The sequence below is a fragment of the Aphelocoma coerulescens genome, chromosome 3, assembly GCF_041296385.1.
Source record: "Aphelocoma coerulescens isolate FSJ_1873_10779 chromosome 3, UR_Acoe_1.0, whole genome shotgun sequence".
In the NCBI taxonomy this organism is placed as follows: Eukaryota; Metazoa; Chordata; class Aves; order Passeriformes; family Corvidae; genus Aphelocoma; species Aphelocoma coerulescens.
The window spans coordinates 30,883,945-30,907,744 of record NC_091016.1 but is presented as its reverse complement, the minus strand read 5'-3'; the positions used below and the strand labels follow the sequence as shown (position 1 = coordinate 30,907,744).

At 41.2% G+C, this 23,800-nt stretch overlaps 1 protein-coding gene and 1 long non-coding RNA gene across 6 annotated transcripts in view; one reads left to right on the top strand and one right to left on the bottom strand.

Moving 5' to 3' along the window:
- Positions 1 to 1,364: 1,364 nt before the first annotated feature.
- KCNG3 (potassium voltage-gated channel modifier subfamily G member 3) lies at positions 1,365 to 11,363 on the top strand. Of its 2 annotated transcripts, none has more exons than XM_069009692.1 (2): positions 1,365 to 2,017; positions 10,700 to 11,363. In XM_069009692.1, the coding sequence occupies exons 1-2, from the start codon at positions 1,407 to 1,409 to the stop codon at positions 11,343 to 11,345; spliced, it is 1,257 nt and encodes a 418-aa protein (XP_068865793.1). In that variant the 5' UTR covers positions 1,365 to 1,406; the 3' UTR covers positions 11,346 to 11,363. The 2 variants fall into 2 exon arrangements, with proteins under 2 accessions (XP_068865793.1, XP_068865792.1); XM_069009691.1 differs by having other exon boundaries at positions 1,365 to 2,050.
- Positions 2,599 to 23,800, bottom strand: part of LOC138107876 (uncharacterized) — a 100,153-nt gene continuing 78,951 nt past the window's right edge. For 2 of the 4 annotated variants that reach the window (XR_011149746.1, XR_011149744.1), the window contains exons 2-4: positions 11,372 to 11,505; positions 9,429 to 9,572; positions 2,599 to 3,033 (exon numbers count right to left, since the gene is read on the bottom strand). This is a non-coding gene — a long non-coding RNA (uncharacterized lncRNA). Of the gene's footprint in view, positions 3,034 to 9,428; positions 9,573 to 11,371; positions 11,510 to 16,536; positions 16,726 to 23,800 lie in introns of all 4 variants that reach the window. The other 2 variants (XR_011149745.1, XR_011149743.1) reach the window with 2 other exon arrangements.

The window sequence follows — 23,800 nt, the reverse complement described above, 5'->3', positions numbered from 1 at the left end:
GGCACTGGTTTGGAAAAGACATACTCACCTGCCTTTTCTCCTGACAACTTGGAAGCATCTCATTGAAAGGGAGAGCTGCGTCTTGCCTGCTTTTAGCTCAAGATACTCCAGATGTTAATGAGCCTAGGAAATACTTCAGCTTGAAGAACTGTCATATTCAGGTAAAAAATGAATTTAAAAAAACCCATCAGTAGCAGAAATTAACTCCCTCTACTTAATGCAGTCAAATAAAATCAAAGCTTTAGAGTGCAGACAGGGTCGTAGCAGCTAGTAATTGCTTTAATCTTGTGAACAGGTGCAGGACACAGGAACACAGGAAGCTGCAGGAGCAGAGACATGAGACCAGGACGGGCAGAAGCAGGGAAGAAGACTGCCCAATGCACCTGGCTCTTCCTGGTGTCCATACACTATCTGAGGAGGAAGAAGAGAAGAGTCTCCCTACCCAGATGTGCACGGTGGAGGGCCGGGGCGGACAGGCTGTGACAAGAACCCTGCGTATTGCAGGGAAGCCCGGCGCTGCGGCCGCCGCTGCCCGCCGCCGCTCAGCCCTGCCGGGCACAGGGAGCCGGGACCGCCCGCCGCCCCGGCAGGCAAACCAGCGAGCTGCGAGTGACGGGCGCTGGCCGCCGGCTGCGGCGAACAAGGAGAGCATCGTGCTCAAACACTTCACTTCGAGCTTTTTTTGAGGGGGGGAGGGGGGAAAAGAACACCCACAAAGTGTTACTTGCGTTTAGCGGACAACTTCGAGCAAGTGCCGCTTCGCGGGGCGGACAGCGGGGCTGGCGGCGACGGGCCCCGCTCTGCGCCGAAATCCTGTGCAGGGAGGGATGCCCGGAGGGCGGGGGTCGGCGGGGGTCAGCGGGGGTCAGCGGGAGCCCCGCGGCAGCCCCGCGGCAGCCCCGCTCCGCTCCGTTCCGTTCCGCTCCATGTGCGCGGGCGGGGGAGGAGGCGTGTCCCCACCCCGCCGTCGCCGCACCGCCCCTCGCTCGCCTGCCAGCCGGCACCGGCACCGGCGGAGCGCAGCGGAGCGGCGCCGGGCGCGGAGCTCCCCGGCCCCGCCATGCCCACGGCCGCGCCCTCGCCCCCGCCCCGGCGGGGCCCCGCGGAGGCGTCTGCCCGCCGGCGCTGAGCCGCGCCCGCACCTGCGAGCGGCATCGCCGGGGGGACGCGCGTTCCGCCGCGCTCCGCTGCGCTCCTGCGCGGCCGCTGGGGCGCCCGCGGCGGCGTCTCTCCCGCTGTCCCTCCCTCCCTGCCTCCCTCCCCGCCCGCTGCCCGCCCCGTCGCCGAGCGGGAGCCGCCAGCGGTGCGCGCAGAGCCGGAGCCGGGGCAGCCGCTGCCGCCCGCGCTGCCCCCCGTCTCGCCGCTCTGCCCTGCCCGCCGTTCCCCCCCTCCGTCCCGCCCAAGCCATGAACTTTGGCCGCGGTCCCTCGGTGGTGTTGAACGTCGGGGGCACCCGGTACTCCTTCTCCCGGGAGGTGCTGAAGGATTTCCCGCTGCGCCGGGTGAGCCGCCTGCACGGCTGCCTCTCGGAGCAGGACGTTCTGGAGGTGTGCGACGACTACGACCGGGAGCGGAACGAATACTTCTTCGACCGGCACTCAGAGGCCTTCGGCTTCATCATGCTGTACGTCCGGCACGGCCACCTGCGCTTCGTGCCGCACATGTGCGAGCTCTCCTTCTACAACGAGATGATCTACTGGGGGCTGGAGGGCTCCCACCTCGACTACTGCTGCCAGCGCCGCCTCGACGACCGCATGTCCGAGACGTGCACCTACTACGCGGCGGACGAGCCGAATGGCGGCCTCGAGGGCAAGGGCCGGCGGCCACCGGGAGCCGAGGGCGGGAAGTGGCTCGAGAGGATGAGGAGGACTTTTGAGGAGCCCACATCTTCCGTGGCCGCCCAGGTCCTGGCCACCGTCTCCATCCTCTTCGTCATTGTGTCCATGGTGGTGCTGTGCGCCAGCACCCTGCCCGAGTGGCGGGCGGCGGAGAATCGCAGCGTGGAGGAGCAGAGCAGGTACACAGCAGAGTCAGTGAGGGAGCCCTCAGGGTAGGAGGATCCTTTATTTTCCCGCTGTCCGGTCCCCGTGTGTCCCGTCCAGTGTGTCCTTCCTGCTCCTTGTCTTGACGGTCCGTGGCAGTAGCCGCCGCCGGCGGAGATCGTCTGCGCGCCTTGAAACTCCGGCCCGGAGCTGGGGGCCGGGGAGGGATGTCGGAGTGTCGGGGGAGTGGCGCTGCTCCGCATCTCCGGCTCCCACCGCGCTCTGCCGGGCACCCGTGGCCCCGAGCGCAGGGGGCGGGCGGGGGACGCCCGGAGCGGCCCCGCTGCAGGCGGGCCGGGGCCGGCGGCAGGCTCGGGTCTGGGCAGGCTGGCACGGAACGGGGCCATCGGGATACGGCCCCTATTCGCAGTGAGGGTGCCCCTCCGTGCAGGATCTTGGAGCTCCTACTGCCCCCTTTAAGGAGACACGGGACCACATAGAGAACTTCAGACACTCGGAAAATCAATTTAGGCCTTAAGGTTGTGGAAAACAGGAAAAAAGAACCCCCCAAAAGAATGCAATTCCGTTGTCCTTTCCTTCGGGAAAAGACCAATCCTGTAAGTACTCTGCATGTATTCGTTCAGGTCCTTCTGCTGGAGCAGATCCAGTGCCTGTTACGATTCTGCTCTGGTAAAATCTTGTATGTGGGAACAGCCTTACCCCCCCTCCTCCCTTTCTATCTCAGATTTTCTATGTGGGGAACATAGGAGATGATCAAACTGCACATTGAGCTCTTGCAAATGCATCATTCAAGCGCCCCAGTGTACGAATGTAACAGATGTTTACATTTCTTTTAATATCCTTTAAGCATAATAAACATTGCAAAACAGTCGCAGAAAACAGGGCACGGGGTATAAGACTCATTCCTGAGCCTTACTAGTAGGAACAAACCTTTTTCCATCTGCTTGTGACCTCAGATTAGGGTTATATTGATGCAACTCTTGCACTCACTCTTCCGTTCCCTCTCCCTCTCCTTCCTCTTCCCTGTTCCCTGGAGAACAAAAGTGAGACCAGTCTTGTAGAATTTCTCCCATAAATAAGACTGACATATAAAGAAAGAAGTAAACATTTCTGGTATTTTCTAGCTTCTCCCTTCTTTTAAAACAGACAGGATATTCAACAAAAAGTTTTTAGCTTCTGCTCTGCTAAAAGGGCACTACAGTGAAATTGCAGCCTTGTCATTATGAAATCATCATCTTTTACCATAGAGTTAATTGGAATGTGATATATTATATCTTAGTAGCCAGATTAATACCTTGGAAAGTATTTTCATAGTTTCCATTAGCTTAATGGAAAACTGTACCTGTATTTCTCATTGTAGTTGAGCCAAAGAATTAATTGTATGAACAAAAAGAAAGCAGATGCAGTTTGAGAAGCTGTTGATTCCCGATTTAGATATGTCAAAAGAAGGTCCTAGAGGTTCCTCCAGTTAAAACGCCTTACTTTAGCTTTGCAAGGTTATTTCAAAGAGTAGGTGCTGCGGGTGACCTCTCTGTACAGCAGCAAAGAGCTGAGATACTCCCAAGAGGCACTGGAAAATAGATGCAACTACATAGCATTAACACATCAGTCATGTCTTTGTTCACATCTTCATGGTGTGGGAATCAACAACAAGTTTTCTCATACTGAAAGAGTTCAGCTTGCATTCAGCCATAGCATAGGATGTGTAATTTTTATTTTATAGTGCCTTTGTCTTCAAGATCATAATATCACTCTTCTGAACAATTGCAGATTGTATAACAAGTGTTAGAAGGATTAGGTCCTAAGTACTTGTAAGATGCAGTATAGCCACACAGTTCCCAGGGCAGTGAGGGCTGCTTTTAGAACCAAAAGGACGACTACCAATGATGGGGTGAGTTTCTTCTGTACCAGCTATAGTAGTCTATGTTATTGCAACAAAAAATAGAGATAACTAAAAGTAGCAGCTGGAAAGTTTCTACCCATGTCACAAAAGTCTGTCACATATAAGCACCAGTACAGACTGGGTCATTTAACCCATGCACTCTGACTGCACAGGAACTGATCCCAATCTGATGGCAAACACATGGAAAACAGACACAAATGTGCACCTCTCTGTCCACAGGTGACCACCAAGGTGGAGCCACTCCTCTCTTTTTTGCACATGCTGCATCATTGCTAAAAAGCCTGTTATAGCTGGAAAAGACAGTGTGTTAGCTACTGTTGCTTTTAAGTGAGTGGTCCAGTTTAGTTATCACTACTTACACATGCCATAGGATTGTATCTAACATGTCCAATTGTCATCTGAATTTATTTTCCTTTATGTGCTTATGATTTCTTTTGCTTGTAGTTATTTCATTTAAAATTAATTGGGTTTGCAAAACCTAAGTAGCTAAGTGGCTTCTTTGAAAGCCTGACCACAGAAAACCCAAGGAAGTTTCTGGGATTGCATACTCTGGCAATACAGTCCCTCTTAGTTGAGAAGGCTTTTAAAAGTCTGTCCACTTGTTTCTGACACATTTAAAAGTTTGAAACCAAATTCTGTCTTTTGTTTCTCAAACAATGTTCCTCATCAAAATAAAGAGATTCTATCTAACATAGTAATACAAAATTTGGATTTTTTTTCCCAAGAGAAATTGTTGCATTAATGCTGTACACAAGTGAGTTTTGACTTGCATGGCACTGTAATACTAGTATGAAGATTGTATGTTATTCCAAAAATGTATTTTGAAAAGTTTTAGGAGTGAAAATTGAATGGGCTAATCTAGAAATCCTTAGGCTGTAGATTTGGATGTAATCAGTTATTCAGCTCAGCGTAAGCCACGGAGGTGAGGTGAGAACCACCTCACAAAACCCAGCAACTCTGATATTTTCAGTCTCTCACAATAAGCCCCCTTGCCCTTGCCTCAGTATGCTATGTCAGAAAGGTGGCACATGGATAATTTCTGTGGCTGACTCCCATAGTAACCATTCCCAAGACTGCTTTGGACAGCTGTAGTGAAAGCAGCTGACCAGCAGTGTCTCCAGCTTACCTGGACGTCATCTCAGCAAGTGAGGAGGTCACTAACTCTGGCCTTTACAAAATCAGCCTCTTTAATGAGGTTTGCAGTGAAGGTTACTGGGGCTGCCAGCTAACACCAGCTGTGTTTGTTTTCCTTGTATGAACACCTCTTCAGCAGAAGAGGAATCGAGTCCACCAAACTTTTCCCAGAAACCAGTGCGTTGTTACGCCTTTTCATGGGACCACACTGTCAAAGGATGAACAGCTATGGCTATTTCTGATCCCTTGGGATAACACCCTTTAGAGGGCAACAGAGAACTCCACGAGTAAGCTTTTTTCAAGGAGAGATGGATGAGGAAGCTGACCTCAGAATTTCACAGATATTACAGACACTGAAATAGAATTCCCTGATTGCAGAGGGGTTGCCTTTCCCAGGCCTGTTCTCAGGATAAGAGATGAGTTATTAAATTTATTTCATTCTAAGATTTTTGCTCCTTTCCCTGCCTTGGCAAGTTCCACTTATGCGAGCTAAAGATTTGCATTAGATTTGCAGAGTTTAGGAGCAGACAGCAGGAATGCCTTCTGCTGCTTCTGGCAATTTCAAGTCATCTTTGCTGTCCTCTGAACTGTGCCAACAGATGCATACTGTGAGTCTCTGCTCAGGGACCTGTCCATACACTGATTGGGAGCGTAATCTTCTAGGGAAAGCTTCTCGAGCCTGTAATAGGAAATCACTTGAAGCTGCTTGACTTACTGACAGCATAGTTCTATCTACCTGCCTTAAAACTATTTTTCTAATGCTAAATATGAGTAGCTTGTTAGCAGTAAGAAGAGATGGTTGTCCCCTTTCCACTTAATAATTGTGATTAAGTTTGTACTGAAATAATCACTGACTTATCAAGCCTACATGATTGCTGTGTTCTTAAGTAAAAGCAAATAAACACCCTAGTTTCTCCAAACAGTATCTCTCATCAAGTGCCAGTGAGCTTTTTTTAATCTCTGCAAAATATCAGCCTAAAAAATTGCATTTGAATTTTAGACATACAAAAATTATTATTCCTTATAGTGGTGGAATTTCAGAACACCTGAATGTTCATGTTCAACATCTCTTCAAAAAACAGTAGGAACTCCTTTTCTGGACAAGATCTAACTTGAATACCACATTTTTGCTAGATTAAAACAGTGGGCTGAAGGTAAAGAACGGAACTACGGACCTAGGTTAAAAACACAGACATGGATTGTATTGAATTTACCAGCTCTTTGAAAAATAGAGGTGAAATAAAGAACAGATATATATCACTGCCTGAGCACAGCAGAGCCTTAGACTCACCAGGACTAGGTGCCAGTCGTGTTCAACATATATGGAAAAGATGCTGAGGATCTCAGGGCTCAAGATGTTCGTATCCAGGTTTCCCCTTCAGCTATGAAAGGGATTTGCCCCTTTGCTGAGGACTGCTGGGTCATTACAGCCTCCCACACAAAGCACCAGAGTTTAAGGCATGACAACATATGATTCCTACCAAAGCAGGGACAGAATGGAAAAAAAGCCAGCAGGGTTTTTACTTCAGGGAAACTAGCTGTTCTGTGGCCTTTACTCCATAGCTTGCAGTGAGAAGGAAGCCCTTGATTTCTAAAGGAGTGAAAACCCTGAACATTTGCTGAAATCACTTAGGAGTCTTCCTGAGCAGGAATTTTATCATTCTGGCTACTGCTTGGACATTTTTCAGGTTTGATGTGCTTTACATGGAAATAGGCTTTAGCGACAATTTAACAAATCAGTGCTGACAGACTTTAATCTTTAATCCTGTCATATACTGTCTTTAATCATATCATCTGTTTTCCTCATGTATCCTGTTGCTGTGTATGTTTTATTTACAAGCTTAATAGATAATAGTGCCACTAAGGGATATTTTGGCTCGATTTCAACCAACTCACCGGGGTTATTTGAAAGTATACAAATTTGCAAGATGGCAAGAATATTGCAAGAGGCAAAGAATATTGCTAAGTTGAAACAATTCTTAGTTACAACATGGGGTTTTTTTTTAGTAATAACAAACTAATCTTGTTAGTGTTTGAAAAAAATTATTTCTGAAGTGGTTTAACTCATTGTACATAAAGTAGCTTATTCTGAGAGAAAGTTATCATATGGAACAGAAAAGTGAACAGTGATGGGATTACAGGAGGAACAAGGCTTGCAAAGGCTTGATTTTCCATTTATGGACAAAAGACTCATTAGGGCAATCTTGAAAGACTGTTAAGTGTCAAGCAGCTTAAAATTTTAGGACGAAAACCCTCTTTCATGTGCTTAGGTCTGGGACAATGAACATTAAGTTTGAGCAGAAATAGCCTGTAACTGAATAAAAATTAGGACTTAGTATTTTCTCTGATTATTTATAAAATTTGTGGGGAATCTTCAAGGAAACATTTCATAACTCTTTTTAACTACCCCTCTCCTTTTTGGAGACCAGCTATTTTAAAACTGAAAAAACACAACTAACCAAAAACTGTGATGAAAGATTATAAAATAGGTACTGTATTTTTACAAAAAAGTCAGTATTTAATTATATAGTTATAGATTTTAATACAGCATTATTCCAAACATAGGCAATAAAAGCAATCTGTCCTGTGAATATGCAGAAAATATTTTAAGAATTGATTATGGAAAACACATGTACTTTAGTCTTCTGAGTACATGCCTTTTATTTAACTTCATACTCTGTTAAGTTCTCTTAAGGATTAACTGTTAAAATTGCTTTCCTTATTAGATGTTTTTATCCACTAATAAGGTTAACTATAAGGATAAGTCACTGCAAGAAGAGGAGACTTGATCTGAAAGTGGAAATGTAGAATGTAGCACTCCAGATTTCCCAACATGCCAGAGGTTTCTAGTTTTTCTCACCAAAGCACTCTTTTGTGTGATTCACCAGTACTGCCAAAATCCATCTACACAGGCAAAAAAGGAGTGACGAGAGAAGAAAAATGAAAAATGTTTCACTGATGGCTGAGAAGTAAGTAGAGGAAGGAAAAAAATAAGGGACACCCTTCTTCATTATCTTCTTCCCAGCCAGGAGAAAGAAGGATGGATGCAAACTGGGGAAATGGAAGTGCAAGTTATAACAGAGTGGCATTAACGTATCCCCCACTGCCTTGATCTTGCTTTGTCATTTTTGCATCAGTGCTGTTCCTTAGATCGCTTCAAATCCATTCTACAATAAAATACTTCTTCAGTCCTTCCTACTGAAGTATAACTGATTTACAGTATTTCTTGTCCCAGGAACTGCCAGAGTAAAACTATGGATTGATCATATTTCATGGACTTGTACAACTATTCCCCAAAGTTATATGACCACTGAATCAATGTTGATCCATAATCACAACGATCAGGACTTAGCTTCCTGTCAGCTCAACCCAGAGATAACCTGTCTAAGGGGTGACAAAATGGAACAGTCATGTTTCTGACATTATCAGGGCATCAGGAGGAAATACCAAGTGAAAAAGCTTTAAATTGTATAATTAAAATTTTCTTTTTCATTTTAATCCTTCATATCATAGAATACAGACAACACTACCAGAGAAATCTCATAAAATGTAAAGAAATAGCCTGTTGGAATTGTTGAACATTCTTGGCTGCAACTTTCTATCCATATACAATTTTTCTTTTAATCATTGCATGAGATCTCAACTAGCCAACATACAAGTACATTTAGATGTCATCTGTTTGTCCATTACCATGATATTGCTGTTTGATTTTATTGGGGAAAGTCTTAGGTATTTCCTCATTATATGTAAAAAGGATTTAAGTAAACTTACCCATTAAGCTTTTTTACTTGATTTTTTTTCAAACATAAAGGAAGTTTTCAAAAGCTTAATTTCTAAGCCAACACCTGATTCTTAAGAGCAAACTGAATTTCAAAGGTCTTTCCATCAAAAGGGGCTAACATGAACTAGTGTTCTACAAGCCCTTTGTGAAGAAAGACCACTTGCTTACAGAACTTTCATTGTTACTTAAGAAAAAAGAAAAACACGGTCCAATTTTATGTGAATAAATATTTAAGTAATCAATTTATGTTCATTTAAATTTACTGTGGCTAAAATTACAATGCACCTTATGACTTTACATCAAGTTACTGTTACTGTTTCTTCTAATTTTAGCTTAAAACTAAAAAGAATGAACAAAAAAATTAAATTAATAAAAAATAAATAAAATTTTAATGTGTAAAACTTCTATGAAAAAGTTAGTTTGTAGAGTCTATAATTATATCAGTTAAAGAAGAATACGGTCTTTCTAACAGGCCACTGTCTTAATAATAACAATAGATTTCAGAACTGGTAAAAAATTATGCAGATGTGTTAGGGAAGAAAAATCTTAATTTTGAAATGACAGTTGGATTATCACTTGCAAATCAGTATGTTTCAACAGACACTACCTTATTAAGAGTCCTTGCAGTACTGAAAAAGCTCTGGTTGTATTATTTTCTGGCAGTATTTTTGAATCTCTGATCTCACACCACTTTGGTTTCAGAGCTGTTGGTATGAGAAGGTATCAGTGATGGTCTTTTTCTTTGCTCAAACTGTTGGTGAAAAAGATAAATGGAGGGAAAGATTAGCTTCCATGCCCTCATGTATTAAAAAAGTGAGCACAGTCTGAAATCTTAGGGAGATTTGTGACCACATGCACAACAGTTACTAAATAATCTCTGAGCGACATTTTTATCTTCTGTTTCTACCTTCCACCAGTTTAAAGTTGAGATATTCTCAAGTCTCATTCAATGCATTGGGACTTGAAAATATTTAAGAGCATACTGAAATCCCCTTCCAGGATTTCTTCTGCATTTGGCAAGAAGATTATCTTGCCTATTACCTTAACACTTGGTTACCTTGAAATTATTACTGCAATGTAGTTTAGGTGGCGTTACATGTAAAGCAAAAGAGAAAATTCAGTAATGCAGAGCATAGTGGTAAATGGGAGGCCACAAGCTTAGCACTTTATATATGCACTAATGAAAAAAAAAATACATCTGTATTTAGTGGTAATATCTATCTAGTTCTAAATATAGTTCTAGGTTAGACCCTGTTTGGGATGCAGATCAGATAGACTGGTTTGGGCGTGTTCCTAAAGAACAAATTTGCATTAATTACCCAATGCAAATACTTATTTCTGTCTACTCCATCTGCACTTCCATTTTAGTTTAGCAGTCTGGTTCTATACATTGCTGTTTGTAACCAGACAGTTCACTGATCTACAACCCTGGGCATTCCCAAGTGGATCAGGCCTCACAGACTTAAAAAAATAAACAAAAATTTTAAAATCCCCTAAAACTCAATGAACACAAAAAAACCCCAAAACCCCAAACCCGGCTCTTCTAGATAAGGTTACATATTGGCATTGGTGTCCTACCATTTCCTGTAGGGCTCCAGTTTTGTAGGCATATTTGCCTAGTACTATGATTAGTAGCAATCCATAATTCAAAGAAAATGATCACTGAGTGAGTTTTTCAGCAATTATCAGTTTAAACATTCACTAGACCCTCAGGTTAATTGCTGAAATCCAGTGCCAGCTGCAGGATAAGGACGGCATGGCTTTCTGTTTGTTGTCTGTGAAAGTCCAGGTGTCACTTTGGTAATATCTGTGAACAAACCAAACATCCCCTGAAGCCTTTGCACAGAGCATAAATACTGTCTTTGTTTCTTTTGGCAGGATAATTGAAGCTATCTGCATAGGCTGGTTCACTGCAGAATGCATTGTGAGGTTCATCGTCTCCAAAAACAAGTGTGAGTTTGTCAGAAGACCTCTCAACATCATTGATTTGCTGGCAATTACTCCTTACTACATCTCTGTTCTAATGACCGTTTTCACAGGGGAAAATTCACAGCTTCAGAGGGCTGGAGTCACCTTGAGGGTCTTAAGAATGATGAGAATTTTTTGGGTGATTAAACTGGCCCGTCATTTCATTGGCCTTCAAACACTTGGTCTGACTCTGAAGCGTTGTTACAGAGAGATGGTGATGCTACTTGTCTTTATCTGTGTTGCTATGGCAATTTTCAGTGCACTTTCACAGCTTCTTGAAAATGGGCTGGACTTGGGAACAAAGAATAAGGATTATGCCAGCATTCCTGCTGCTTGTTGGTGGGTGATCATCTCGATGACCACAGTTGGTTACGGTGACATGTGTCCCATCACTGTACCAGGAAGGATTCTTGGAGGAATTTGTGTGGTTAGTGGCATCGTTTTATTAGCCCTGCCGATCACTTTCATTTATCACAGCTTTGTGCAATGCTACCATGAGCTCAAGTTCCGATCTGCTAGGTACAGTAGAAGCCTCTCTGCTGAATTCCTAAATTGACCCAACTTGCATTCTGTTGTACTTACTTGCTAAGCTTTGTCTTAGAAGAGAATGGCGGAAGGTCCCTTCGTGTGTCCTCCTTGACTGGATGGTCCTGTGGAACAACATTCTCACCAGCCTGGAGAAAGCCCGTCACCATTCAGACAGGAAGGATGTTCATCTGCCTTGCAAGGAGAGGGAGTAATGTTTCAAATTTGAGAGAACAAAATTAACAAAAGAGGATTCAGAAGTCCTCAACCAGATCAGTTTGGTGTTCAGTTTGCCTTCCCACAAAAAACCAGAACAAAAAATGGGCTTAACACTGAGATCTGTCATTCCTGTAATTATATCCTAAACCATTCTAAGCAACGTGTAGCAGAAGTTTTTCAAAGATTTCAATATTAAATGCTTCACAGAGGCATTGATAGCTTTTTGCCTGAAGTATCTCCACTTTTAACTCAGATAACCAAATTATATATTGAAGGAGAATCACTGCTACTTTTATGCTTTGCAACAAAGTAGAGCTCGTTCTGTGACTCAGGAAAGATGAAGAATATGGGTCTGTAGGACAAAAAACCCTTGAGGCCTGATTCTGATCTTTGAGGAAGCACACAAATCTTCTGTAAACCAGTAAATTCAGTGGCATTTCTCTGAATTTGAGAGTTCACAAAGAAGTGCAAGAAGTGAACCTCTAAATGTTGTAAGCAAGGACTTCTTTAGGTCACAATTAATTTCTCCTCTAGAACCTAATTGTAAGTAGAAGCAAGTATTGTACTTTATAAAGGTCACCATAAGAAATCAGGGATTGATATATATATTTCCTGGTAGGTTAGTGGAGGAGCTCTCCAAATTTTACATGCTTTCAGTTCCAACTCCATCCACCTGAAGTTACATACTCAAGCACAGATTTTCCCTCCCTGACCTCCTCTCTGCCCCACATATCTTACATAGATACCATAGTGAAAGTTCTCTTAAGAGAAATTGTAACATTCCATCACTTGAAGCAGCCTGGAGCAAACACTGGAAAACAAGAGTACCTGCTCCCTGTCAGGTAAGACTTTTCATCATCTTAAATTCTGTAATCCTTACTGAAGGATCCACCTCAATGGACAACTGTAAAAAGCCCAGAGCATACCAAAGAAAGTAAAATATAGAAGTGTGAGTTGCACTTGGCAAAATGGTGTATTCTCCAATGTTACTAGAAAATGAAAATGAATCAAGTTAGGTTCTGAAATATTGCTCACTACATTTCTTGTGTAGTTCTGCTTAATAGCGTTGTTCAGTATAATTCTGAAAGGCTGCTATGTAGAAATGTGCAGTTAGATACTAAAACACATTAAGATACAGCTTTACAAATTTGGGTACCAATAAATATCAACAGGGAGCTTTCATGATAACATGAAAGTTCAGAGTCATCAGCACAGCTGAAGTTTGTGTGCTTGCCTGAAAATACTGCATTTACTCTTAGCGTGCTGTAGAGGCATCTTTTATATACGTAATTGTGAAAGGCTTTAGAAGTGAAATGAGTACCACCTAGAAACACATCTCTGGAATTGCTCACTCAAATAAACCTGCCACATTGATCAGTAACCAATACATGGAAGGTTCTACCCTGAGACCTGAAAGAATCATTATCATTTTAAGTGGTCTTAGTCTTAAGTAGTCTTAAAGAATCACATTGCAAACACAGTTTTTCTGAAGACCTGGAAAGAACTTTAGTAGCCTTCTGTTCCGGTTTGGGTCACCCCAAGACACCTTCCTACAGACAAGCTTGACTTTCCCTTCAAGACTCCATTGTTAAGTACTGTTACAGCCATACCTCTGTTTCTTGCCACTGGTGTGTTCAGAAGGTTAGCTCTGTAGTTCCCTTCACTGCTATATTTATGCCTTTTCTATCAAAATCATGTTGCTCAGAAACCTGCTCCAGCATTCCACAGAGAGGTGAATATGAGATCAGCAAAAATTTCTTTCTTAAGTGAGATTCACAGCTGATGTTAGTTAGGCAAGTAGTGACTTCAGAGACACTTAGATGTTTTACACCAGTGGAGATGCTGGCTCTGTATTCCTGCATGTGTACCTATATATATCCTGCATATATTATATATTATAGTCAGTTGAAATGTTTGGGGGTTTTTTTATTCCTCACAAAAAATTTCCTCCTTGACAAAATTAAAATTTCAGACTTTAGTCCAAACACAGATGTTGAAGAAAATGACATTTTCATCTTCTAATGGAAAGTTATTTTGACAGTATCAAAACCATTTCTAAGGAGAAAATTGCAGGTTTTTTTCTATTTTGCTCCTTTTTTTTTTCTTTTTCTCTAAAATAGGTTAAAAATACCACATAAGAACTTAGCCCTACAGATTTTCATGTGCTGTTTTTAATGCGTGGGAAAAATACTGTTTGTCATAAAACTCCTTAAATCGTACTTTGTCTTTTGTCCATGTATTGTATTTACCAAACCAATACTCTGAGATACAACCCTCCTCCACAAAACACCCAAGCCATCATCATGATGACAATAGCTTAAAATCCGTACAAAATGTGAATATAAAGTATGTTGCAATCTTGATTTCAAGACAAAATAAAATGTTTCAGCACTACCTAGAAATCTAATCTTTAGTTGCCTGTAGAAAGGAAAAATATAAATTAATGCACATAATAACTTGTGAATACCAATTTGCACCATGAATCATTTTGCATAAGCAATTAAGGACAGGAAGTTTTCAATGATCCAGGCTATATATGGTATACAAATAAAATGTTTCATCCTTTATGAAGTGTTTTTCAGATAAGAATCCTTTCCCAGTGTAAAAACATAAATCTAATGAAAATAACTGTGTAAAGGAGTAAGTCTGTGGAGATTGTCCTAAGTCATATTATGTTTTTTTGAACAATTTGTGTTCAATTTTTATATGGCAAAATGTGAACAGAATGACCTAATGTATTTTTTAATTTGAGTTATAATAAAATATTTTCAAACTGCTGTATATAAACCCACGATGGAGAGATCCTGGGGTGGGTTTTTTTTGGGTTTTTGTTTGTGTCTTTTGTTTGTTTGTGGGGGTTTTGGGGTTAGTTTTTTTCTTTCTCTTTTTATTGTTGTATGGTTATCAGTGTGTAGACTTTAGTTTCCTTACAAACCAAGCTGAAATAAAGTAATCTTCATGGTAGCCTTAAGCCAGAATTTCATAGGGTAAATAGGATGCCTGACTTCTAGTAATATATGTCATCTTATTTTCAATGGACCAGTGGTTTTTTTAGTGAAACTTTACAAAATATGAATTATATGGGTAGTCAAAAATAAGCATATTTTTAAACAGTTGAAACTGTTGTATTAAAATTTTCTGGAGACCATGTTTTATGCAGACATGGTGTGCAGCACTCTATTTCAAAGTACAGCATTTCAAAGCCAAAAGCCAAGTGAAGACAAGCTGGCTCATCTCTAATCATTGCCAGTTTGAACCCTATACAATAAAAGACTTCATGGGCAGTTTCTCTTGGAAACATTCACATCTGGAACAAATTAGATGAAATACAAATAGAATAAAACTGAAGAAAAATGAAGACACACTGTATAATTGTGATCCAGCACTTTGGTTCATCTAAAATGGAAACCAAAGTTAATGAGTTTTGAACTGCCATTCAACTGCCACTGTTTGCTGGCAGTAAAGGTTAATCATACATTATATACTCAGTTCAAACCCTAGGACTGATTTATTGGGAACTATATATTGGCTGTAATCCTTCAAAGTACTGTGTGTCACTTAAAAGCACTTGACTGTTAATGAAGTCACTGAAATGGAAAGCTCTCTAGGGTATTTTTCTTCTACAGCTCTACATGAAGCATCATCCCAAATATTACAATGAATGGAAGATTATCCTTTCCTTGATGTAAAGCTTGAAAACAATGTTGTCTTGATGAGTACCCACCAAAAAGAAAATTAGTTTGGTTGACTGATGATACTAAACAGTCTTATCAGCATAGGGATGAGCCATATAAAAATGTGATATTAATCTTTATTGTACAGTGGCTTATACTGGTGTGCATAGCAGCAAGTTTGAGAAAGATTAAAATGCTGTTAATGCAAGATTCCTATCTTGATATCCATGTATTTAAAAGAAAAGGCACTGCTTTTTCATATCATGTATGCAATTCATGCCTCTAAAGGAACTGGTATTTCTATTCCAAAATAAAACTGAAGTCTTTGTGGGTTCAAAACAATGACCCCCTTCCCTTTTGGGTAACAACTACAAAAATCTTACCAGATCTGAATGCCTTCCAGGAAGTGGACATATGCACACAGCAGCCAGCTAAATTCAGCAGCCAAACCCTGCCAGTTTCCTGGGAACCAGCATAACGAACAAGGTCTGCTGTGCTCTGAATTTTATCTCACCTAAGATGTTCAGGATCACTTGAAATTTTAGAATTATTATTTCAGATGAGCTGCTAAGGAGACACTTGCTGGAAAGTTAAATAAGCTATGCATAGCAAAGAAAGATGCTGCTTTATTAAAAAGTTTTCACTGATTCTAAAAAAGGAAACTGGCTCTCATTTTCTGTTACTTGTCTGTAAAAGCAAACATGCAGGTCAGGATACGTGATGATAGTTAAACTTGCTACCTAAAACAAATCCCTGTTTAAAATACAGAGACTTAGTGTGAAAAGTCTTCCAGCTTTGCTAGAGCTGTAACAGCTTCCAGTAGCCAAAGAGCTGGCCCAGCCCACATGGAAAAATAACAAGACACTGGTTTCATAGTAAAAACATTCAACACAAATTAGGGAGTGTGTTTCAGATGACAGACAGGTTAAGCATCAACAAGCTGCACAATGAGCAACCATGACAGACAATCTGCTTGACAACAAATGTTAAGAGCACGGAAGATGAATCTGTGGTCAAATCAATAAAATTTGAATGTTTGCAACTACGCTTTTTAGAGTCCTTTATTCTTTACAAACGCAAAGGTTTATAATTTCATAGATCCCTCATTTTATATATTGTCTGGTTTTCTGTAAAGAAAAATGTACTCTGTAATTTGAAAAGGTAATAAATGGGGGGGGGGGTATGTGAATACAGATTTAGATAGATAATGTAATAAAATTTGCTGGTCTTGTTGCTATATTTCATGGACTAGTGGTCAAAACACAAATGTTTATAAAACGTGTTCTTTTAAACAAGTGAATTCTGTGGCTATTCATATTGGTACTGTACCTCTGCAAAAACTTCTTCCTTTAACAGTTTTTGGCTACTGAGAAGTCTGCCATTTAGAACCCAGGAATTTTAATCAATATAAACTTTGAATATTTGATCCAGAAGTCTGAAGCAAAAATTAAAATTAAACATCCACAGGGTTATTCTTCAGTAAGATATGAAGATCTGTCATAATTATGGACTGTAGAACTGTCAAAACAAAATGAAAAGCAGCCATGTAACACATATTTTATTCCTCAGACATTATTTTTAAAAACAAATCCTGAAAAATTTACTGAATTTGGCTTCAAGTTCACTGATTTTGCGTTTTTTTATATTAAAAAAAACCCCAAACATCAACACAGTATAAATTCTGGAATGTCAACACAACCAGAGATTTCAGCAGTGCAATCCTTGCATTCCTGTGAATGGATCTGAGATACTCTCTTGATGCTTTAAATGCAGCCATTTCAAAAGTACTTCCACAAAAAAGTACTTCACAACGAGTGTTCTTGTAAAAAGAAAAGGTTGAATATTTTAAGAGATCACTGCATTACAAACTATTCTGGTATCAATCCTCTGCATTATTATGAGAATGAACAGACTTTTCATTTAGAAACCATGAGCAATTTTAGTTCTGTTATTTATTAGTTTTAAATGTTTTACATAAAATCAGTCAGCAAAGAAACAGAAGAAGTAAAGCAGATGTCCACATAGTCATAGAAGTATGTTTTAGAAGTGTTTTTCCTCAAAGGACTTCTAAAACATTTGGAAGCAGAAGGGTTTTTTTAATGTTTAAACACAGTTACTGTTTTGCAGATATGCTCAGCACTTGCACCTTCCATCAATTTGAGATACAAAATGTAAAATGCACAGAACTCCCCCAAATAAGATTGATTCTTTCTGCCTTGGGGAACATTTTATACATGTGTGTTGCCATAAGACTTTTGAAAAGAAAACACTAAAGAAGATCATTAAAATCCAGGAAATCTAGAACTTCAATATTGGAATTCTTTCCCATGCACTCCAGCAATCCTCCACTTCTGCTTTTATATTTTTTGCACTGCTCTTTGCACTACCAATATTGTAGTAACCAGGAGCCACAGAGAGGACCAGTTTTCTGTTGTACTAAGGACTCTACAGCTACAGATAAAAATTGCAATGCTATTCCCAAAAACCTTACAATTCAATACTGGAACACGATTCAAAGCAGGTAACAGTGCAAGAAAGAAAGAGCATTTCTTGGGAGCATGAGTGTAGCTTATCTATTGAGCCTGATATACTGTTAAGTACTAAGTGTTGAAATTCTTTTTTTTTTCTCCTCAATTCAGAGAGCCTCCCAGAGAATGCAGCACTTAGAAGGCAGTTTTTTCTACATTGCTAAAGGCCTTGTCAGCTGCACTGGCTGTGCCAAGGCAGCACAGTGTCCAACCAGGATTTTTGTCATTAGGGTTTAATATTTGAATTTGATGACATTTGATGGGATGTTATGAATGAGTAAAATTGGGACCATTTATTAGGATAGCATCTTGAATCCTTGATGCTATAAAAGGATGCTATTGTACACATGCCATTAAAGATAAAAGAGAAAAACAATCCAAACAATGTAATCACTAAGTATAGTCATGCAGAGGCTTACTGAAAAGAAAGGCAGCACTAACAAAACTACTTAAATTAAAATAAATACAAATCTGGATTCCAGCCAGATATTCTTGCTCATAGCTCTCAAATTTATATGGATTCCTGGAGTATCTCTGCCTTTGGGTGCAGTGCCTTTACCTCTTTGGTTCTCTGATAGAAACTCAGCCTATAGGTCACAGCAGCCTTTTGTTCTCCATTGACTAAAGAGGCTTAAAAACCAGGTATGTCTAAAAGGAAAAATCTTCTCCAAGGGAGCCAGGTAACCAGCACTGAATGAAATTCAGCTAAGATGAATTTTGTTTTGTTTTAGAAAATCTGTTTGTCATCTGGGTTATGGAAGACAAAGTCTTGAATGTAAATACCAAGTTGCCCTCAACACAAGACCAAGGACCATGAACTCATCTGCTCCCCTCTTTAAAGCAGACTCCATCTTCAGCATCTCTATGTTGTTTTCTTACACCTTTCTCCTTCTGCTTTCACCTAATCCTCACTCAAGAAGCATTAAGGTTAAATATTAACATCCACAGGCTGAGGCTGCTGTTACCTTTGCCTTCTCTTCATACAGACTGTCTCATTCACATTTGAAATGCAGTTCACATTACATAGCTTAGAATAAATATCCATACATTTCTCTGTGTCAGTGTAGGACAAGAAGCTCTCTCCTCCTCCACAGTAAATGTCACATATAATGGGAAAAAAACAGTCATGCAAAGCAAAGCTCTTACAAAGAATACAAAATAGTCTAAATCATCCTCATTCCATCCTTGGTCCAGAGTCTTATCCTGGTGCCATCCAAATCCCTTCTCAACTCTGCAGTAAGGAACACCTATCTGCTTTTGGCCACCTGATTCTGCCAACAGGGTGGACTTGAGAGCTGCATTACCAACGGGATGTTGCACTTGCAGATTTGCACTTCTTTGCTTTTTTGATTGATTACTCTAAACTGCTGTTTCTACCAAGAAGCTGTAAAACAAACTGGCCAGGCTAGGACAGAACACTTTAAGTGGCTATTCCACTTCCACCAGCATGTAATAGAGTCATGCTGGAAGCAACTACCAGTCTTGGAAACTCTTAGGCTTTCACTGCTGTATTGAAGAAACCAGTTTAATATCTGTAAGGAGACTTACTATATTTATGTTCCCTGTTTGGAGACTTAGCCCTATTTAGAATTCAGGATTGTCATGCGAACTACAGGAATATTATGGAGAGCAGGTGGAAGACTAATGAAAAAAGGAAGTAAGGCAGATGGATAGGGAGAGGTTAAAAAAATTAAACCAAACAATGCAAAAGGCTCTGTGCAATGAAGTCCCTTCTAAGTGACTCACTTTCCATCCCGTTTCTTTCCCCTTTGGTTTTTACCCTTTCCTAGCTGCCCCATTTTCTTTCTGCTGCCAGCCACACCAGCAGGCTTCTGTGCTGGCACCAAGTATTACTAAAACACAGTGCCAGCCCACGTATCTGCTATCACATCCTGCCCCTTCTTTGCTCTCCTACCTTCATCTCTATAGGCACATTCTTATTTAAATCAAGCATCCTGTCCCTCAAGGACCTGTGCTAAAAAGCAGTTCCCCGGGCCACTCATGCATGGCAAGTGTAAACCAACTAATACCTGCCTACTTTGCTAAAAAGAAAACTTTTGACCCCTTTCTTTGGATTACACACTGTGACAACAACTTGTATCACCAACATTTATGATTTACTACTTCCCTCTAAATGTTTTCCGAATGTGTCTCCATGCAGACACAGCCTCTTGGATCAGTAGAATAAGAGAGACTCTGGCACTGTCTTGTGCCACTCAGCACTTGCTTCCCTTTCTGTGGAGTGCTAATGATTACCAGAAAGCATAAGGCATCCACACTAGGGGTGGTCCCAGGGACTGAATTCTGCAGGCAACAGTTCAAAATACACACAAAATTATACAGAGGGCTTTGACTTAAAACCTCCCCAAAAGTCACGTTCTTTCCTTTCAGAGACAACCACTGGAAACTCCCATGAAAGTGTGCCATCTCAGCATGGAGAGTCCCTACCCTGCCTTTAATCATGAGAGCTGCTACCCTAAACACAACCTTTTGCTGCTGACACAGACTGAAGCTGTGGCCAGCACCATGTCAGCTGACTCCTCGTGCTCCAAGGCTGTCAGTAACACATGCAGCAAATGCTCCTGTGTTCAGCTCTGTAACTTGGGTTCCAAAGTGACATCCTTATTCATTTTCTCCTACTATTTTAAAGAAGAATATACTACAAACAATAGTTACTATTTTGCTTTTCAAAAAGAGCATGAAACAAAAGCCCAGCTAAAACAATACAAATTTTCTGGGAGACTGGAGCAAGAAGATAAGCACTACAGTTTTCACTGCTCAAATGAGAGATACAGTTCTCCTGAATGAAAAGACAGCCAGCTTGAATGTTACAGTTCAGAGGAAAAATTGGTCAAGTCCATTGTAAAAACCTGCAGTTATTTACCAGTAGTCATCAATAATCCATAAACTCTCTACTAGGTCTTTTGTTTTCTCCTTATCTATGAGATGTGCGAATCATATTTTATGGTTCCTTTTTTTTTTAACCAGCTTTAAGAAAGTTTTTTAAACTTCAAGACTACAGTCATGCAAAAAGTAGCAAAAGGGAACACACATAGGTATTGTCCTAAAGGTCAAACTGGTCTATGTGTGAATCAATATCAGCTATTAGATTACACTGAAAGTATATGGGATCTCAAATAAAATACTTTTAATAGCATTTCGAGACTGTTTCCCTTGTCTCTACCCATGACACTTTCTTGTAAGGCAGGCATGTAATCTCATTACTTATCACAGAATCACAGAATATGCTGAGTTGGAAGGGACCCACAAGGATCAGAAAGTCCGGCTCTTAAGTGAATGGGCCACACAGGGATCAAACCCACAATCTTGGTTATTAGCACCATGCTCCAAACAGCTGAGCTCATCTCAGTTCATTTGTCCCTAAAGCCCTCCTAACATGGTTCTATTAATTCAATAACCTGTGAAACCAAAGAAAGAACTTGTAGTAATTGGGTTCCTATTATGTTAGTGTAATCTCTGCAATTACAAGGCAAGTGTTTAGCGAGTGTTAGGAAGATTGAGTTTGTAGGTTCAAATTGTAATCATTTCACACCGTTTCTTTGGTGGCAACTGGATCTAGGACAAGCAATTTAATGGAGTCAAAGTGGCACTTCTAGCAATTCTGAGGACACATAGATGCATTTCCCTTCTGCCTTTGAACAGTGAGCAACAAACATTGTAGCCTAAAGAAGATGGGGAATCCTTCAGGAAAGCATAATCACATCAGATCCACACTGCAAAATCTGCAAAAGAGAACTGTCAGAAGGGGAAACAATCAAGAGTATGTAAAGCAAAAAGCATGTAAAATCATGGTGCCAAATCTCTATTTCTACACCTCCTCACCACTCCTTTTCAGTTCCCTCAGGGCTGTAGAATAGGATACAGCACTCTAAAAAGAATATGCCTGCCCCACCAATGGTACTGCAAGCTCTGATATTCCCTGTGAAAACAGAACTCAGATTTTCCCATTTTAAAAGCCTAGGTTGCTACATATGGAGCCAAATGAAACTCTCCGTGAGCAATTGCCATCACAGAACCTACGCAAGACAAGGGAGCCAGATATGGTTCAGCAAAATTTACTGTGAAAAATCTTTAGGAGGGAGGATATTGTCAAAAGACACATTTCCAGGAAAATTTTTACTCAGATGTTGTGTGGTCAGCAAGTGCTTCCATCCACCTACAGAGATCTGCACTCACCCAGGTCGTGTCTTCCTTGGGAGGAAACTATAAACAGAGATGCAAAGCACAGTATGAAGAACCCCGATCTATCTATAGGCTCTCTAAGGCTGTGTGTGTTCTGCCAAAGAAAAGTTCCTGCACAATGCAGAGGCAGATGTTGCCGGCAGCATTTACTTGGAGGGCTCCCTATTTCTGCAACTATCCAACCCTTTAATGTGTGCAAGGACTTGGCTCAGGAACAGTTCTTTTCAGCTTTCCCTGCTGTTACTCTACTCACTCCAGCACACTTCAGTCCTCTTCCCAGCAGAGCTGTTACTGAGCTTCCCTCTTTCCCTCACATGGGAGTTTACCAGTGTTCTCCCACGCTGTTACCTAATCTTCTGAACTTCTCCTGTGCAGGGAAATGCTGTGATAAGGAGGTAGATAGTTCTTTTGTCTGCTTGTTCTCCCAGTTTTACAGTATCCCTATGCTGATGGCAGTAGGAAAGCACAGACAGGTATACACAGACAGAGTATTTAAAAAGGAAAACCCATCATTGATCATGTGGCAAGGCAAAGGGGAGACACATCACAACACCTTCAAGGCTTCCTGAAACAGGCCTGAGTTACACTACCATCTGAAGAGACTACTCCATAAAAGTGACATGCTTACAGAATGTCAGCGAGACTACAGGATGCTGTGGGAAAGATAATTAGGAGGCTGTTAGTTGAAAGATGTCATAGGGTAATGGTTCCTGCTGCTGGCAGAATACAATCCTCAAAAATAAATGTCATCAAAGCCGTGCATTATTTTCAATGCAGGAGACACTGATCTCATGGCAGAAATCTATTTTTATGTTATGTCTGATGAGCTAAACGATTCATAAATAAAGAATGTTTTCTATCAGAAAGGTTTATCAACTAACCAGAAAACTGACACTGGTACTACTAAATTTAAGTATGTCTTTTTGTTTGTGAATAGTCAAATAGAAACCTCTTAGAATGTAGGCTGCTGACAAAAAATCTGAGCCAAGATAGACCCTTTGCCTGAGCAGAGTGATAGCTCAGCCAGCTCTGAATGGCTTTATCCCACGGCAGTACTTGGAAGAAGAGCTTATAGGTAGTAGCTGTGAATGGGATTCTAGGCAGGTATTAGGATCTAGAAACTCCATCCTCACATCCCATCTTCCACAATTTACTAGGCTGTATTTACTGCTGGAAACAGTGGACAGAAGAGGAGCGATGTGCAGAATGAAAGAGATGATGCTGAGAACCTGAGACCCACACCATCTGGAGCACATTGTGTTACTTAAGTGCATCTTACAGCTAACCAGGAAGCCCAGCTTCATCCAAAATGATACCCCATTTGTGAGCTCCAAGCCTCCTCAGGGATACAAACCAAAGCACAAGTATGACTTGGAGCTTCACTCCAAAAGCATATTTCTGATTGAATCTTCTCTGCTGAATACATCTGGAGAAAATTTCTCCCTTTGCTCCTTATACTTCAGTTTCCCCTCTCTAACACACTGGACAACTTTTGTTTTACATTTTTAGATCCATAAAACTGCAGACATTTCAGCAGAGTTGCAGGTCCAGACTTTTCTTGGGCTGTTTCTTGCCTGACTGGCCCTGACACACTGCAAGGTCCTGGTTTCCTATTCATGCATTTAGAGACTCAGCCAAAGGCTGTAAGAGTTTCCTTCCCATGGAAAACTGTGTCCAGGAGCAACCCTGGCTTTGGCTCTGCATCTTAGACACATGCTTAGCTAAAATACAACCAAAACATTTTACAAGACGTAGCTAGTGCTCTCACAAAGATGCTTAGGTGTAAAGTGCTGCTACTTGATGGCACCAGCTGGTGAATTGGTATGAAACACTGATCCTCTGGTGGAAAAACTTCTGTTATT